Below are 18683 nucleotides of genomic sequence, written 5' to 3'. Positions count from 1 at the left end.
CTCAAAAAGAAAAAGATGAAAATGAAGAAAAACAAAATTGTTTTTTTAATGTTTTTTTTATTATTATTATTATTGCTGAAGCAAGCATTTTCAAACATTCAAACAAAGCAACCCGCCACAACAATACTGAAAGACTCACAATACATTTTGGCAGGATTCAGTTCATGTGCACTGCTGACTGAGAGAAACACAAGGATACAATTCAGAGTTAATTACATCATTATTATTATAACCGTTTTTATGAGAGTGAATATTGAAATTGGTCACTCTGCTTTGCTGCCAATTGCGGCATGTAAACTGGTGACAGAGCTGTAAGACCTTGGATTGTTACATACTCCTTTAACAGCTGCATTTGGTCACTGAATAGTTGCTACAGCGGACACTCGCACGTGCATTTGCCTCACTCTCTCTTGTGCTTATATTGTGCAATTATGGACTTTTTAAACTGCCTCAAGCTGTTGTATTGCTCTGATGTTGTGGTCCTCTGTCCTGGGCAGAATGAACCATTGATATTATCTGCAGATGTACACTATTCTGTGTCAGGAAACCACTAACTTAGTCGTAGTTAACAGGCCACTTATTAATGCTTTATAGAGCAGTTGTAGGTTATCGAGAAGAAAAAGAAAAAGAAAAAGAAGAATGTTTTTGGCCAAATTGTGAATGCAGTTTACATGTTACATGCAGTGTTTCGACATGTTTACATGGGGAAAACTCAGGGGATCACCAGGTCAGCAGGCTTCATCCTCTGGGAACTATGAATGTCTGTGCAACATTTTCCTTGGAATTATAATTAAACTCAGTTTGTAAATTTTTTACCCTTAAAGCGATGGCTGCCTAGTAGCCCTTAAACTCATTTTTACTGCATTAGTGAATGATTCATTATGTAAATCCTGGATGAGGGGTGGCTTTTGAAAAACTGGCGCTAAAATTGGAAAGGCCAGCCAGACTTAACAACTCACAACAGATCTATGAAACAATAGCTAAGGATTTATTAACCACTACAAAAGGCATTATTTACTATTTATCAACCTTCATCATAACAAAGTGTTCCAAACTAACCGAACTAATTTAATATGTACAGGCTAATTCCCCATCATCCTGCTGAGTGGCAGTGTAGTAGACTTTCTATGGCATCAAAACAGTGACTATCATCCCAAAAAGCAGTGAGTGTGTATGACAGTTAAACAAAAATGCTGATGTATTGGGTATATGCTATATGATAATAACATCAAATCCCAAACGCGTCACAGGAAGTGTGGGCATGTCGGCATGTCAGCGTAGCTTCAAAGAACGTGTCCTGGCAGCCATCTAAAATCTGCTAAAGCTGTTGTTTCATCTGTATAATGGAATATAAATGGAAGGCCAACCAGATGGATACTACATAATCCACTCCCCTAAAATCAACCGTTTATCATGTGGTTAAACATTCCTGGGTAGGCAGAATGGAAACGTATGAATATCGCTGTGACTTTTCTGTGCATACAAAAATTCCGAATAAAAATGAAGCTGGAAAAATGGCGATGGTGGAATCAGTTAACGTCACCAATCCTGGTCCCTCGTCTTTTCCTCTTTCTGCTGCAATCGCCTCACAAAAAAACGGGTGTGTTGAAGGGAAGCGGAGCCGTCAGGTGAGGTGTGAGAGGGGATGTCAACAGTTACGGTCTTACGCCTGCTAATAGAGAGAGAAAGAGAGACGCTGAACATCTATGAGTCAATGTGCTGCATTTAAAACTGACAAAGATTTATGAGGCATTTATAAGATTAAATCAAAGCTTTTCCATCCGTGCTTCTATGTATGTGTGTGTGTGTGTGTGTTGGTCCTTTTGCTGCTGACGCTACATAACCTCACTGTGTGATTGAAAGCTGCAACATTGTCATTTGCCCTTTACACCATTGCTCCATGGTCTATTTCTGATGAAGAAGAGGGGAGGATCACTATTTAAGGTCCAAGCTGACGCTCGACAAACGCTTTTCCACTCCAATTGTTCACACTCTGGCTCAAGCCCTGAGAGCTTGTCAAAAGAAATGTAACTTTTGATCATGAGGCGTAAAGTCCGGCTCACTGAGCCAACAATCATGAATGTCAAATGTCTTTTTGTGTCTTTTGTCTTTTCATGATTGATTCACATTGAAACTCCTCCCCCACGATGTGAGGCTAACATGGTAGGTCTTTATGGTTTGCACTGAGTGAATAAGCCCAGAGATTCAGCCCCATTTGCTGCCTAAACTGTTAGTAATCCTCCACAGCACTCAGTTGTAATGTGAAAATCAAGCAGCTGCAGTCTGGTATGCCGAACAGCTTGGCCACACCGGGGCGGCCCAGGTGGCTCCGGGTGAACAGTGTAGCACAAAGATATGACAGCCACGCCAGGAGTATGGACACTTCTTTATACTGGGAAACAAGGTCGGGGTGAGGGTTGTCTTTAAATATAGACCCCAGAGTCACAGAGCCGAGCCAATGCTCCGGCAGTAGATTTGATTTACAGCGAGCAGCTACTCTGGCACAAAGAGAAGTTGGTGTGTTGTTGTGTCCCCTGGGGGCTATAAAACAGCCACGGCATGCCCTCCTCGCCCAGGAAATGGTCTGAAGGACAATCAGCTTCCCCAGGGACTGATCGCGATAAACCCTGGTTTTACGTGAAGTAAACATTTGGAGTCAGTGCTGAGGGAAGTACTTTGTTAGGTATTAAAGTTAATTAATGGCAAGAGCAAGAGGTCTACATCAAAAGCTTTACCCGAACAATACATCAGCACGGTGAAGGCCCTGCATCCAGGGGACCACTTCACACACACTTAGTTACAGTCAACCACTATTTTCAATCACCAAAAAACTTACCATTTGAGACAAACTTGCTCTTTCCTCCAACTGCCACCTGCCATGAAAGAAGGAGGAAAGAAGTAATGAGAATAAGGAGGTAGAAATCAAACACTCAGATTTGTTTGGATGTTTCGACCCTAGAAGGAATGTTTTCTGCTACTAGTGTCAACGCTACTGTGGGGAATGAAATCGTGGGAAAAGCTTCATTTACGGATGCATATAAAGAGAGGCAGGGGTGCGAGGGTTGGACTTTGATTGGTGATTAACATCAGATATGTTATTTATAAAGTGTTGGATAAATTCAGTGAAAGTCTGCATCAAGCCCCCAGGCTAAATAAAAATACATCGGCATTGAAACACAACCACATGCACGCAACTATAATGTCCTCACTGCAATGCAGCTACTATTTTGGCATGAAAAAGCTGTGCACCGTGCAGCCAAAACGTCCCGTAACAACATATTCTGGATATTACATTCTTGTCTGGAAATAATCCGTGTTACAAATAAACAACCACATCAGCGCAAAGGAATACCATCTATGTCCTCCAGGAACAAATGACAGCGTGTAGGTATTATGGGGTTTCTGACACTATGTGGTTGAGAGGGAAACAAAGCCACACATTTTCATCGCATCAAGTTCATTAATTCCATTTCAGTTCAGGCAGCTCAAACAGAGATTTGAAATTTGAAGTAGATTCTGCTTTTAACAAGAGATAATTATAAAGTACGGCTTTACCGGTTTGGGACTGTATGAAATTTATCTTTGGTGTTGAGAAATTGTCATCTCATAATAAAAAGTGTGTTTGATATGTTGCTCCTCCCCTTCAGTTGGACAAAACTGGATGAACCGCCCTCACAATTCTATAACAATACTTTAATAATCAATTACAATAGTTCTGTGTAAAGATATAGCGGAGGAATGGCAGTAGATGTGTCAAACCTCCTCTACGTCTGCAGTAATCCGAGCTTCTCTTTCTTTGTTGTACTGACCCTGCGTGTACAGGTCAGTGCACATTAGTCCCTCCTGTTAACTTCCCTTCATTTCTAAGGACACAGTGACTGGCCACAGGTGAGAAAGTCCAGTACGGTATGCAGCATTCAGGTGGACGGTCCTCACTGTAAACTCCTCTGAAGAAAAGCAGGACTGCTCATGGGCACTACAGGCTGTCAAAAATTTTTTGATTTTCACTGTTTCACTCATGCGACTGCTGTTCAGATGGATAAGTCCAAGGATCTATTCCTTTGCCAGTTCGCCCCTGGAGCCAACACTGGCTAAAACCAAGCCTTGGCTAACAGGAGACGTTTACAGGCTGCTGAAGGAATGCATCTTTTAAGAGGGGAGATGAACAGACCTGAAAACAGCCAGAGCCAACATTTCCCGTGGCATCAGAAAGGCAAAACAGCAGTATACAGCCAGGATAACCCAGAGACAGGGACAGGCATCCAAACCATCACCAACACAGGCCTGTGATCACAGCATCACTCTGCCGAACAGCCTAAATGACTTCTTTGCTCGGTTGGATACACAGAACTATACAAGAACGATGAGGCTAACTACAGGAAGGAGGTGAGCCTCCTGGCTAGCTGGTGCAGAAACAACAACCTTCTGCTCGATGTGGGGAAGACGAAGGCGAGGCCCTCGAGCAGCATCCCCTGCTGACCATCAACGGCTCCATCGTAGAGCGGGTCAACAGCACCAAATTCCTGGGAGTGCACATCTCCAATGACCTCCTTGGACGGCCAACACCACAACACTGGCAAGAAAGGCCCAACAGAGACTCTACTTCCTCCACAAAATGAGGAAACCAAGTGCACTGACCGCCATCATGACCACCTTCTACTGGAGCACCACAGAAAGCATCAGCACCAGCAATAAGAAGACCCTGCAGCGGTTAGTGAATGCAGCCAGCAGGATCATCGGTGTCCCGACCTGTAACCCCCCCAGCTCACCGCTCACCCCTCCCACCCTCTGTTCAGTCTCCTGCCATCAGGAAGAATGTACTCAGTACGGGCCAGCTCTACCAGACTTCATCCATCAGGCTGTTAGGATATATATATGTATATATATGTATTGCTCTTTTTTTATGTATTTTTTATATATTTTTTTTTTATATTTTTTTCCCCCGTTCTCCTATTTTCTCCACCTTATTTTCTTTGGTTCTATGTTACACCGTAGAGGACAAAAGAGCAAACGTCATTTCGATTCCTCTGTGTATCTTGTATGTACAGAAGAATTGACAATAAAGCTGACTTTGACTTTGACTAACCCTAACCACGGATTTTTTTGTCTAACCCTAACTAAACTGTCTCTCTTCTGTAAAATCAACCTATATGAGTTGGTTTACTGTCTCTGGTGTGCTCCTACAGGTCACATGAGGCTTGGGACAAATGACCTTTGTGGTTGTGAGAAATTAACTGATTCTTTGACAAAATCTGCACCCACTCCCAAAAGAGTCACCAAAGGGAGGCTTTAGTACCAGAAAAGTCAAAAAGACAATCATCTGCAACATTCCAATGTTTTGCCTCCAATAATATCCATTCAGTCCCTTAACCGTTATATACATATAGTTACTAATTGAAACATGTTTCCCTTTTGATTTGACTGAACTGAGAAAAGGTGTTGAAAGAACATGGTCAAAACAGTGTAAATATCACAAAACAGTCACCCCATGCCTGGTGCAGCGTGCTGAGTGTTACCTCTTTCACCTGTCTATTAGGTAGACTGAATGAAAGAAACAAACAGGACATGTCACCGCAGATCCCTTAAAAACATGAACCTCACTCTCCCTTGGCACAGTAGAGCAGCTGTATTGTTTGTTACCTTGGCGGGCGCAGAGCCCTTCTTGGTGTCCCACATACCACGTTTGCTGCCAACGTCACCTGGTTTCACATCCTGAACAAAAAGAAGCACCATGAACCTTTTAGTCTGACACAGTGATGGAGGAAGTCTTCAGATTATTTATCATAGCAAAAGTTGAGGTAAAAATAAATGTAAAATCTGTAAGATGTACTTGAAGAATCAAAGTTCTCTGAATGCCTCTGAAATAAAAGGGAGTACAGCTGCAATATAAAATGCCATCAAATGGAAATATTCAAGTAAAGTACCTTAAAACATACTTACATATAATAACTGTATAAATGCACTTTGCACTCCTTTATATATTATGCTTGTGATTATTAGCTGTAGCTATAGTTCTATTTGAAATGCATCCAAAGTGGTACCTTCACCAGTTTGAAGAGTGGATAACGAACAGCAGGAAAAGTTTGAGTGAGGAAAGCTGAAGAAAAGAGAGGCACCTCAACATCAGGGAAAGAAAAGCAGAGTGGATTTAAACAAACAGATGAGAATATAGACAATTAGAGACCCGTACTGCTGTACAGCTTCATCCCATCAGGGGGAAGTGTTGGGGCAGATGTAAAGCCAAGGTTACAAGTACTGCTCAGGCCAAGACATTTGTCACTAAAGATATCTCGCTCGTAAATTTCGTGTCAGGACAATGTGGCACTTCATCCAGCTATGGCACTGCATGGGACAGAGTGTAATGTCTCCAGAGGACCTGCTAGGATTAGCACCTGATGTCCTACTTTAAGAAAAGGACACAATGTCCGCCAAGTACCCAGCCACAAGTGGCCTCATCGATTTAATGCCGCTTCATAAACCAATTTAATAATTCAATGCAAATATTTGTTGTTATGTTAGTGGTGTGATCCGTGTGACCTTTTGTCTTTTCTTCAAGGAGACTTTTATGGAGTCACAGGGTGACAAACACATTTTGTTTTTACCAGACACATAGGCCTAACATTTTTGCAAATCTTGTATGATTAATGGGCTGACAATCTTGAAATACCTGATTGATTCTCAGCTGTCGGCCACAATATGGAGTAAGATCCTACTCAGATTGAATACTTTCTCACTGGCTCATACTTAAATACTGAATTCACAACCATAACACAAAGAGGGCGCGTGTGTGCATTTGCTTTTGGGGGGGGCTTTGTTGAGAGATGCTGTTCAGTAAACTGTCCATGTGATGTCAGCAGACTCCAGTCACTGTCCACGTTGGAGCTCAGACACTGAGGCTGCAGTCAACAAAAGGCTGGCGTGTTGATGTGCAAATGTGCACATTAGCATGTACAGAATGTCCAGGGATTACTCTGCTAAAGAAACACTGCTGTCTAATTTACAATAGCCGGCTTGATCAGGGTGAGGATTTATCGGGCCTTACTGCCGGCTTTGCTGCTGCCGGTGATGCTGCTGCCGCAGCTGCTGGTGCTGGTGTTGTCTTCTCGGGCTCCGCGGGCTTTGCCATCCAACTGTTGACACGTCCGGCCACACCTCCTTTGATACCAGCCACATCCTGGGAAAAGGAGACACATCAAATACTGGACTGCATATCGGTTAACCTGTCTAAACCCTCTCACTTTCTCAATCCTCCACCTTGTTGGCAGGGGCTGGGCTTTCAGAAGAGCTGCTGACGTTGCCCTTCTCCCACATGCTCTTGATGCTGCGCGCACCTCCGGTAGGAATGTCTGCCATTGGAGACTTGGGAGATTTGGTTTCTTTGTTTCCCTGTGGAGACAGAGGATGGATTTAACCACTTCTCAAAGGGCAAATCAGATCAAGGCTGACTGCAGATCATTTGTGGAAAGTTCTTGTGTTCAGTCATTGAGGTTCTTGTTGGGTATATGTAGTTAATGGCATGTCTAACTTCCACATTTCTTTGATAGCTATAGTTCGTCATTCTTTGATCAAGATTAAACACAGTGTGAGTAAGGTGATCACAAGTTCACCAAAGACACGTTTCTCAACCAGATCTTTTACAGTTTTACAATTTTATTAAAATAACAGCTTTAGGCACTAAGCAGTGAAATGATCTCACGCTTCACAAAAACAACACTGATTCAGTCCGAAGTGTAACAGATAAATATAGAATTGTGTGATTACGTAATTAATTATGTTACGTAGCTTTGTTTTTCCTTTGGTCCTAACCCATTAAATCATCTCACTGCCCTTCACATTAATCTTGTAACTTTTAGGAGAACGTTCGATTGTTCACTGAAACACTGGACTGAGCTAACTATGTGCAACTAGACTGGTTAAAGTGGATAAAACTAACTAGCTCTGATCATTTAAAAAGATATAAGATATGTCATTTACAAAGCACCATTTTCTTTGCACAAGTAGACCTTTTTTTTTTCCCATTCTCAGCACACTTACTGATTCTGGACCTCTAACTTTTGCAGGATTTTACATGTGATGGAGTACATTTACATTAGCAGTAATGTCGCATTTGGTTAAGTGAAGGATTTGAGCATCTTGAAGTCTCACCTGGATGGCAGAGGTGTACTGTTCTAGTCTGTTTCCTATCTTGGAGACGATTGGAGTGTGTGACACTCGGGCTGCAGTGCTGCAAGCATGAACAACGCATTGGGCATTAATATGGCTCACTGACGGTTCCATTCATCTGCATTTCTTTGTTTCTGCACTATAGTACGACTAAATAACTTTTCATGTCCCACCTTTTCTGGGCTGATTTGCTCAGGAATTCTGCTTTCTCGCCTATCTGCACAAAACAGAAGCAAAGGGCTAAAGTTACACACCAGAGTATCACATCGATCATTTGGAGATGGTCACGCTGTCCTGATGTTTCTCTTGTCTGCAGGATGACCTCAGTGAGAGGGAGACCGTTGTGCCCCTGGGAGGGTCTCTCTTGAATACTCTTGAGTACTGTTTTGGTTGTTGCTTGAGTGATTGAGCTGGTAGGTTGGGTTTTTTACAGGAGCCAGGATACACACACGTACACACAACTCTCTCAACATTCTTCCAAAAATACCCCAAAAACAAATCTTTCCACTCAGACATGTTCATCTGCTGCCTCATTAGAGAATAGCTCAAAGTATTTTTTTTATCATTCTAGTAAACTTTCAATGTATGGCTAATATTAAAAAGAATTAAAAACATAAATGAAATAAAATAAAATAAATTCAGCAAAACCATCAATTACAATGACAGAACAAAAACGGATTAACTTTTACTGTGTCTCTCAATTTGAGAAAACAAATATACTGCCTAATGGGATTTCCTGCCCATCAGCCAACATTCAATGTCATAGTAGTAAAAACAGACGCTGCTTCTGTTCTATTGCAGATTCAGAAGAGGAGATCAAATCCACTCCCATCTGCTTGTTATATATGAAAGTACTGTTAGTTAAGAACGATTTAGGGTTTGGAGTAAAAACAGAAATAATTGGTTCTGTCTGAAGTCATCTGCCACCAAGCACCTTTAAAACTCACAAATGAATATGTTAGATTTTATTTCCTTACTAAAAAACTGCGGAAAAGACAAAATGTGACTGACAAAACTCGAGGAGCTTTAATGTGTCCTCAGCAACATCAGTGGTCGAGGAGTATAGCAGGGATGAGAGGGTACGACAGGCAGGCATTGTGTTCAGGAGAGGCTGCAAGCGGTCAGCCGACAGAGCTCTGATGGAGGTGGAAAATCGGCTGCAGCATGCCGACATTGTTGGGCAGGTAGCCCATGGCAGGCTTGGAATGAGTTGCTCCACCAAACTGAGCTGGAACAAGGCTGACCCAAGAGAGCATGGTGCAGAGGGAGGTCCACAAGACTGAGGAGAAAACCCACCATGCACTGTAAGGACGCTGATTTGGCAAGACATCTAGGGCACGGAGGGACGCCAGATAAAGTTCTTCTGTGTTCTGTCTATGATGTCCTGCCTACCCCATCCAGCCTCCACACATGGGGGGTGTGGAGGCAGTTGGTGTGGAACAGGCATGGGAAAAAAAAAAAACAAGAGACAACAACAGCCAAACAGACTTTTGTGAGGTCAGGAGAAAGCACCGCAGCAGAAAGACCAAGGAAGAAAGGGATCCTTGCCTCAGCAAACGACTAGGGGATGCAAGTAGACCTAAAAAAGGGGATCTAATTCCCAGAGGCTGTATCCCAGACCAGCCTACCCGTGAAGGTCAGCTGCAGGGGCTTCTGGGGATTGAAGGGATGGTAAGAAAACAGCTGGTAGGCAATGTCATCAAGCAGGCTGAAACAGCATCCTGGTGGATCTGAATGCAGCGGTATGTGCGGTGGCAGAGCCAACCAGCTGAAGGGACGGCTTAGAGTTGTGCGGTGGTCAGCTGGGGCAGAACCAGGACGCTGGAGCTGCTGTTGAGCCCCCCAAGGTGTTGTGAGCTTAGATTGGCAAAACACCAGTAAAGGGGGGTGCCCACCTGAAGAGCTTTTGTAAAATCAAATTCTTAAAGTAAAGTTTTGACCTTACTTTGGTGGAAATATGTAGAACATCTGAAAAAGTCCCAACCTCCTAAACGCACCTTGGAGGAGCCTTTCGGACTGATAGCAAAGGCCGGTTTCGCGGAGTCTTCCTCCTTTTGTTTCTTCTTCTCAGCAGCCTCGGCCCTCCTCTTCTCAATCTCCTCCTTCATCTTCTTCCTCTCCTCCTGTTATGAGAACCATCGTTTACTGTCAGACCCTTTCCATTGGTTCCAGACTGATTCCTGAGCAGACTGAATGTGAAGTCCACCCTCACCTGCTCTTTGGCTTTCTTGTCCTCCAGCTCCTGTTTCTTCTGCTTCTCCTCCTCCTCCAGGATCTTCTTCCTCTCCTCTCTCTTCTTTTTCAGCTCCTCCAGCTCCACCTCAGCATCCTGCTGCTTCAGCTTCATCTTTTCGATCTCTTCACTCTCTGCGTTGTTCCGCCGCAGCTTCAGCTGCTGCAGCTTGCGTTCGGCCTCCTGTCGCTCCACGTCGTCTGCCTTAGTGGAGGGAGCATTGTCCCTGCTCAGATACACAGCAACTCCATTATAAGAGCCAAAATAAAACAAATGATACTTTAAATATTTTCTACACTCTTCTATCCATTCCCTTAATTCCTAAAGCTAATTAGTTATGTGATTGTACGTCTTCATTATATTAAAAGTTTTGATCCCTTGGATATTTATTATCCGTTATGTGCGTGATGGTGGTGTTACATTTTTGTCTGTGTTTTGGAGAGGAAGCGATAAAGTTGTACTGAATTGAAACTAAAGGTTTTTGGGATTTGATTGAAGGCACCACCAATTCCAAGCTGAAGATACATACAAATGCCACTGTCCAGGGGCCCAATAGGTCAGGGGTCTTTGGGCTACAGCCTCTGTGGGCAGGATATTGTTTGAATGTTTGAAGGGTTAAACTTTCTTATTCTAACATTTCTTGCTCTTAGTTAGAAGAAACTGAATGAACTGCAACTCAAACTTGGAACTTGCATCCTTCTTTCTCATGGTCCCTTTATGCCAATGCCAACCTCTTATTAAATTTATTGATATATGAGTATTTAAAAAGCTTTTTTTAAGTCATATATTGAAGCTTCAGGCTAAAAACTTTGTGTCATACAAGATTTACCTGGATGTCTTGTCTGTTTTCTTAAGTTTGCTCTCAATGAAAGCGGCATTCTGTTTTGTTGGTTCATTCTTAAAACAAGAAAAAAAAAAAAAAAAACCATTAGAAAAACTGTCTACTTCATTCAGAACATCAATACTAAAGAGGAATGAACTTGATTTTCTGAGTGACAACAGTGTTTTACCTTTTCCTTAAAACCAAATTTCTTTGGCTTCTCCTCCTTTACAGACAGCAAACAGGAATAGGATCAATAAAAATGAAATGAAAGGACACATCAGTTGATATCACCACCACTTTTATCCCTTTGGCAAATATACTGCTCTGATCTATGACTACAACTATCATACAACGAATACACAAAGTCTGGATGAATCAAACAATCAAACACCCAGAGATTTGGACTTGTTACTAAAGACATCACTACCTCCTCTTTCTTCTTCTTTTCTTCCATCTCTCGTTTTTTACGTTTATCCTCTTCCTTCTTCTCTTCAGCCTCTTTTTTCCTCTTTTCCTCCTCTTCTTTCTTCTTTTCTGCCATCTCCTTTTTCCGTCTCTCTTCCTCTTCTTTCTTTTTCTTTTCCTCTAACTCTTTTTTCATCTTCTTCTCTTCTTCTTCCTTCTTCCTCTTTTCCTCCATCAGCTTTTTCTGTTTTTCCTCCTCTTCTTTCTTCCTCTTCTCCTCCATCTGCTTTTTCTGTTTTTCCTCCTCTTCTTTCTTCTTCTTTTCCTCCATCTGCTTTTTCAGTTTTTCCTCCTCTTCCTTCTTTCTCTTTTCTTCCATCTCCTTTTTCAGTTTTTCCTCCTCTTCCTTCTTTCTCTTTTCCTCCATCTCCTTTCTCTGTTTTTCCTCCTCCTCCTCCTTTCTCTTTTCCTCCATCTCCTTTCTCTGTTTTTCCTCATCCTCTTTCTTTTGTCTCTCCTCTATCTCTCTTTTCTGCTTTTCCTCTTCCTCTTTATTCTGTCTCTCTTCTATCTCTTTTTGTTGCTTTTCTTCTTCTTCTTTTCTCATCCTCTCCTCAGTTTGCTTTTGTTGTTCCTCCCCCTCCCTCTTCTTCCTTTCCTCTTCCTCCTGCAGCTGTCTCTCCTCTTCCTCTCGTTTCAGATTTTCCTCCATTTCTCTTTTTTGCCTCGCTTCCTCTTCTATCCTCTTTCCTTCCATCTCTTTCTGTCTTTTTTCATCTTCTTCCTCTTGCCTCTTCCTTTCTTCTTCCTCCTTGTCAGGAATATCTTCCTCATTGTCTTTCTTTCCAAGATCTTCAGCCTGACTCTCCTCCTATGAGATAAGTTATATTTGTTTCATTTCTATTATTCTGTGTAGGTTCATCAACAAAATTACAAGTATAAAATCTTTTGTCCTGCTGAAGTACAACTTCTGCTTCAGAAATCATTTTTACCTTCTCCTTCTCCTCTTTCATGTAGGAGTTTGTATCAGTCTGCTCCTCGACAAGATTCTCCTCCGTCTTCACCTCCTCCAGTGAGCCATCTGTGTCGTTGCTATTATTGATGGTGGGATCAACCTCCTTCTGCCTCTCAATGGCCTCCTGCATTCTCTTCTGCCTGCGCTCTTCCCTCCTGGCTAGGCGCTCCAGCAAAGCCTGGTCATCGTCTGCACTTCCTGCGTCAGTGGTGGTGGCAATGGTGGAGGGCTCGGACTCTGTCTCTGTGAAACTGAAATGAAATCGAGCCAGCAAGTCAAATCAAATCAAATCTTAATCTCTAGACTCCCCATTTTTTTGATAGACCCACAGTAAGAATCATTCAAAGAACCACACAATTGCTGGAGTCAGATCCAAATGTTGAAGCTGGAAGTGATTTTAAACATCAAGTTTAGAATCTAAACCAGTCTTTTACTACGCTATATTATTTGGAAGGGTTGAAAAATTCTCAAATGATCAAATGTAGCTAAGTTGGAGCTTTCATCTTTCCCCTTTCATCAGCTTTCACTGTTCTGGCCCATAGAGTGTCACAGCCCTCCTGTGAATTCCCATGACCCCCTATGACCCCACGATTCTCCTGCTCAAACCTTAGCTTGGCTTAGAAGCAGAGAAGAGACCATAGCTAATTTTAATTTGGAGATTTGCACATGTGCATTGAGGAAAACCTTTTTTTTTTTTTGTCTGTCCGGTGATTGGCTAAAGCCAAAGAGTCCAGGGCAAGCTGTCACTATCTTTGACTCGGCATCTTGTGAGATCAGTTATGACATTGTTTGTATCATGCATTCCAGCAAATGTGTGTGGAAAGCAAACTTTTGCTTAAGCATTAAGAGGCAACAGTAGAAAGAAAATGAGCTGTTGTATGTCTGAGACAGGATATTGTTACAGGAGTACAGGTGTTCCTTTCGGGAATGGCTCAGTACATATGCTTGGCAGCACAACAGAAAAAGGCTCTGCTTTCCTGTCAGCGAAAGTCACCACACACCGTTGATTTACATCACATGCAAGTCAGGAAAAACCTCCAGTGGGAGGTTTCCTTTCTCTGCCTGAGACTCTTGATTCCAAGTTGCCCCACTATTGTTGTACATATCCGTCATCCTCATTGTACCTGTTCGCATTGATCACATCACAGGTACCAGACTCCTCTGAGTCCCTCATCTTCTTTCTCTCCTCCCTTGCACGTCTCCTTCGCTCCCGTGCCTCTTCCTCCTCATCATCATTGGTGTAACCCCCCCTGAAACATCACACATACACATTCCCAGTAATCCTCAAGTGTTAGTAAATGCTGCAGTATCACTCCAAAATAAGATAGCAACTTCTGAAAAAAAAAAAAAGAAGGAAAGAGCTCAAAATTAGTTTTCTCTGCTGCTGAATGGGTGGCTTCTTGCATGATGCAGATTTGGTAAGTTGGTAAGAGCTTTGTTCATCAATGTGATCAGATGAAAAGAAGTTATAATATAACCTAACTGCTGTGCTACATTCTCGGGGCAGACTGGAGGCCACGGTGAGTTGCTTTTGGAAAGTGTGGTAATCCGATGTAAACTGGTGAGCATGCTAACTTTGGAAGAAGAAAAGACATGGTAGAGATTGCATGTAGGGTGGAGAAAAGATAGTAAGTTTGATCCTAACTCTCAGTGTTTACTCTGGACAGTAAGCTCTTTTTTCCTTTTTGTGGATTACCACACTGATTCCTCCTATAATAATAGATTGCTATGATGTTGGACATCATTGAGGGACATTGGCAGATTTGTTGCCATCCTGTCTCCCCTCTCCACCCTCAAGATCTCTCAACACCCTTCCATTGACTTTCACACAACAATAAAACATTTGTGGGGAGACTCTTGAGCATGCTACACCACCGCTCTGAGCTCTATCAGGTTTTATGGGGCAGGGAGGGTGCTTGAAATACCCATTAATAGTGCACGGGTGTTATTTGACTGTGCTCATGGTGATTCCTCAACACAATGATTTACAGATGTTGTGGGAGGAAGAGTTGGCTGTGAACCACAGGAATCATCTTTGTCTTTGAGAACAGACCCAAATGATGCAGAAAGCAAATTATCAAATTTATCCAGCAAATCATCAGGTGAAGGTTTCTCAAAATGGCTTGTGTGATCACAAGAAATCAGTGAGGAAGCAGTTCCACTAGATATTACTCCCCGCAAAGCCAGAGGCCTGCCGTGAGAGGTTTCCTGTTGCATCTCCAAATGGACAACCTGAGGGGCAAGTTATTAAATAAATGGAGGGAAATGTGAAGAGTGTCTCTTTGACCAACAGGAAAACAGAAAGGCAAATGAACAGACTGAAATCTCGCCTCAAATTGTCAGAGGTTTGGGCTGTTGTGCTTCAATAAAAATGGCAGTCAAAACATTCCAGCGTCTGCAGCGTTTCCTCGGGCTGCAGAGAGGAACTGAGAGGTTGGAGGGTGGTGAGAAGCAGAAAAGGCAAAGCAGGCTGGTTTGGCATGGCGGACAGAGCTGGCTGCAAGACTGTGAGAAAATTCCTTTTTTTTTTCTGAGGCTCTGATAGGACATCTGATGTGACTGCAACTGACTCCCGTGCTGAAAGAAAATGATGCGTGAGATGTATTCATGGCCAGATTTCAGTATCATCCTTAAGTGGATAAAACTGATGTTAAGCATTTTTAACAAATCTTATTTAAAGACCAAAAGATACAAAGCGTACACCTCAAGACCAAACCCTGTCCCACAGAAATGATGTGTATACAGCTACGCTCCAACAGCAAGCTTGTGTTTTAAAGAATTGTGACCAGACTGAGTTTTCTATGAATACAATGTGGATTAAAACGATACAAAAGGACTTAAATTTGTTTTTGTTTCTGCATTCACAGCACTTGGTCAAGGTACGGAAAAGATCATGATTTGGTTTAACACAGAAAAACAGTTTGTTACCCAGATGGACACCAGCCAGTCATCCCCAATCACCTCATCATGGAAACTATATTTCCCAGTAATTACTAAATATATATATTCAAAATATAATAATGAAACTACAAATCTATACTCTAATAAAAACCCCAAACAAACAAACAAATAATAAAAAAAACAACAAAAAAAAAAAAACAACAAATGACTTCCGTAAAGTTTGGTTGGGTTCAGAAGTAAATGCATTAGTTGGGACTATTTTAAGATGCAGAATAATTCACATTTGGTGGTTTAATGAGTTGTTCTTGCAGCAGAATGCTGTTTAAAGTAAGTCTTAAGTGCCTCACTCATTGTAATGGAAATGTAATGAAAGTCTTGATGAGGCACAAATGAACAAGGCAAGGATAAAGTCAATAACAGGACAGTACACATCAAGACCCAACTATCACCAGATTAACCCCTTTTGACCCGGACCATGACTCTACAGTGGAGACTATAGAGCCATAAGAAAATTTTGTTTGATTTTAATGTCATGTTGCTCACCTAAGCAGCAGCAGACTGAGCTAAAGGTGTTTACGCTTTATGATAAACTCAGCTCTCTCCACTTTCCATGGGCATGAGGTGCCCAACATCTCACAGCAGATTACGGCTTCATTCTTTTTTCCCCCAGTGGCTCACTGGGATAACACTCATCATGAATGCAACAATGAGACAATTAATACCTACTGAAATGATTTTCAAGTTCACTTTCCTCCAGCCCCACTACAGCTTATATCTTTGTTGATCATCTAAGGATTTTAACCAGCAGCTTTACACTCATGAGTGTAGATTTTACAACTACAGTGGATGACAGTACTGTAATATTTATGAGAAAACAGAGAGGAGAGTATGACAGAGACAAATCCAAATAGCACTGGGTCAATAATGAGTGAAAAAAGGCAGCTCATTAAGCCATCATCACCTGAACATCATCCAAGTCCTGTCAACTCTGTTCCCCTGCTCCACAAGCAGTCATGCTCACAAATCCCTCATGTAAAAATACGACAACCTGACAGAGTGTGACTTCCTTCTTAGCAGCTGTTGGCTAATAACTGCCAACAGCCACAGATAAGTTTCTTTAATGAGGGAGGTGTTAGCCCCTAATACCCTTGCATGGTCTCCTGAGGTATATTTGGTTTGTTTGTTGTAAACGGCGAGTTAGACAGTCAAACACTGATAAAACTTTGATTCCAGTTTCTTTGGTGTAGGACACCACATGTGCTTTCATAGTGCGTGTATGATTTTCAACTCGATGTACCTCTTTTGGCCTGAATTTCAGTAGTGTAAACAATGGTTCATTTATCTGATTCATCTGTGTCGATGTATTCTTCATGTTTGAAATTGGTTCACTTACTTCTCAGCCTCGAGGCGCATCTGCTCTCTCCTCTGCCTCCTCAGCTCCATGCGACGGTCAAAATCATCATCCATGATGCCAAAACAATTCTCCTCACTTTCCCACTGAAAGACACAAATACAATATCACATCATGGTTCCAAATATCCCCAGTCATTAATCTATCCATCCCTCATCATGCACTTAAATAATCTTTTTTGTCTTTCCTTTCTAACTATCTAGGTAGACGACGATCCTACAAAAACACAAGTACGAGCTGAAGCATAAAAGAGTGCACTGATGGTATAAGGGACCACCCAGGACGGGTTCGTTTATTGGTAAAAAGTAACAAAAACTACGGTGCCTGTTGGTTTACAGTACCTTAACAGTAGATGGAAGTTCAGTCCATGGACAGCACTGTACCCTCTTTTATTCTATATCAACTTCTCCAGTCTGGTTTATATCTCAGCCCCTGTGCAGCATGAAGAATTCCTGCTTGTTCTTTCAGCAGCTTTAACTACCAGAAAAGGCAAAGCCTGCCTCTCTGCTCCCCTCTCCCTCTCTCTCAGCCTCCCTCCTCCTCCTTAACCTGACTCGTGCTCTCTCCCACACTTTCCCCTTCCCTGATCTCTGACTTCAGACTCTCCCAATGTATTAGTTTGTTGCATCCTCTGCCATCTTTACTATCTGTTGTGCTGCAGTCGGTTTTACTTTTCAACATTCGGCACCTATGAAAATCTACTTCCTACTACTTGTATCTCCTATAAGTTTCTTTAAAACCACTTTATTTATAAAACTGCTCAATAGTCATGTAGCTCTGCAAAGCTTTCGCACACAAATGTCACATCCTAGCTCATCAATCTTCAATAAAGTGATTAACCATTAAGCAACCTGTCATTACAGTCTTTGCTCAGCACTAATGGAAGTATTACCAAGCAATCTTTCAGTGCCGTGCTGTATATGAAGTTAACAAAATCTGCATACCTTGACCACACACACATACATTATATTTAATCAGTTTGAAAAGAAAAAAAAACTAAACAAAACAAGACAGCTGAGTCATGACAGTGTGACAGTGTCAACAAGAAGCGAATGGGGGTTACCAGTTTTAAGAAACTTTCTTGAATTTTGGGTGTAATTCTTCTATATAGCTACATTTCTGGCAGCATGGCAGCATGGTGGTTAGCGCTGTTGCCTCACAGCAAGAAGGTCACGGGTTCAGTTCCTGGCCTGGGGCCTTCCTGTGTGGAGTTGTTCTCTCCATGCCTTGTGTGTGGAGTTCCTCCAGGTACTTTAGGTTAACTGGTGACTCTAAATTGTCCATAGGTCTGAGTGTGAGTGGTTGTTTGTCTCTGTGTGTTGGCTCTGCAATAGACTGGCAACCAGTCCAATGAGAGCTGGGATTGGCGCCAGCACCCTTCATGAACCTGAGACAGATAAGACCACTGAAGTTTCTCCACTCAACTAAAGTAAATGTCCTCATTGACAGCACAAGCCAGCTGCAACCATTCACACTGATTCCAACCCACTATCCATGGTATCACCAACACTACTGAGCTGAGTTTGTCTGATGCTGCATCATATTTTTAGCACAAGACTGTTCATGAAGTCAGTCCAACATCGGATCATGTGATCATAGTTGAATAATCAATGTAAACACACCACCATGGGAACAGTGCTTATACAGCCCGTGAAACTACCTGCAACTAGACAGTGTATGAACCTGTCTGACTATCATACATATATGAATTATGTTAAAGCTGTAGGCTTTT

General features: G+C 42.2%; 1 protein-coding gene across 1 annotated transcript; it reads right to left on the bottom strand.

The window, feature by feature from the left end:
- Positions 1 to 51: 51 nt before the first annotated feature.
- Positions 52 to 17425, bottom strand: cald1b (caldesmon 1b). The gene is made up of 17 exons (XM_029522537.1): positions 17293 to 17425; positions 16934 to 17037; positions 13764 to 13889; positions 12617 to 12890; positions 12229 to 12495; positions 11647 to 11715; positions 11407 to 11442; positions 11226 to 11293; positions 10376 to 10625; positions 10161 to 10286; positions 8337 to 8380; positions 8146 to 8224; positions 7255 to 7386; positions 7043 to 7174; positions 5641 to 5712; positions 2837 to 2873; positions 52 to 1672 (listed from the first exon to the last, which is right to left on the bottom strand). The coding sequence occupies exons 2-17, from the start codon at positions 17005 to 17007 to the stop codon at positions 1656 to 1658; spliced, it is 1803 nt and encodes a 600-aa protein (XP_029378397.1). The 5' UTR covers positions 17008 to 17037; positions 17293 to 17425; the 3' UTR covers positions 52 to 1655.
- Positions 17426 to 18683: the final 1258 nt, after the last annotated feature.

Source organism: Echeneis naucrates, chromosome 16 (assembly GCF_900963305.1).
Source record: "Echeneis naucrates chromosome 16, fEcheNa1.1, whole genome shotgun sequence".
Classification (NCBI taxonomy): domain Eukaryota; kingdom Metazoa; phylum Chordata; class Actinopteri; order Carangiformes; family Echeneidae; genus Echeneis; species Echeneis naucrates.
This window is presented reverse-complemented; position numbering and strand designations above follow the sequence as displayed.

Bases quoted from the DNA above. Each gene is read 5' to 3' on its own strand.
- cald1b (XM_029522537.1), bottom strand. From the start codon at position 17,007: ATGGATGATGATTTTGACCGTCGCATGGAGCTGAGGAGGCAGAGGAGA. The intron at 10,287-10,375 runs GTGAGGGTGGAC...TTCTCATAACAG, and splicing joins ACAAGAAAGCCAAAGAGCAG to GAGGAGAGGAAGAAGATGAA. The intron at 8,381-10,160 runs GTGCGTTTAGGA...TGTTTTGTGCAG, and splicing joins GTCCGAAAGGCTCCTCCAAG to ATAGGCGAGAAAGCAGAATT.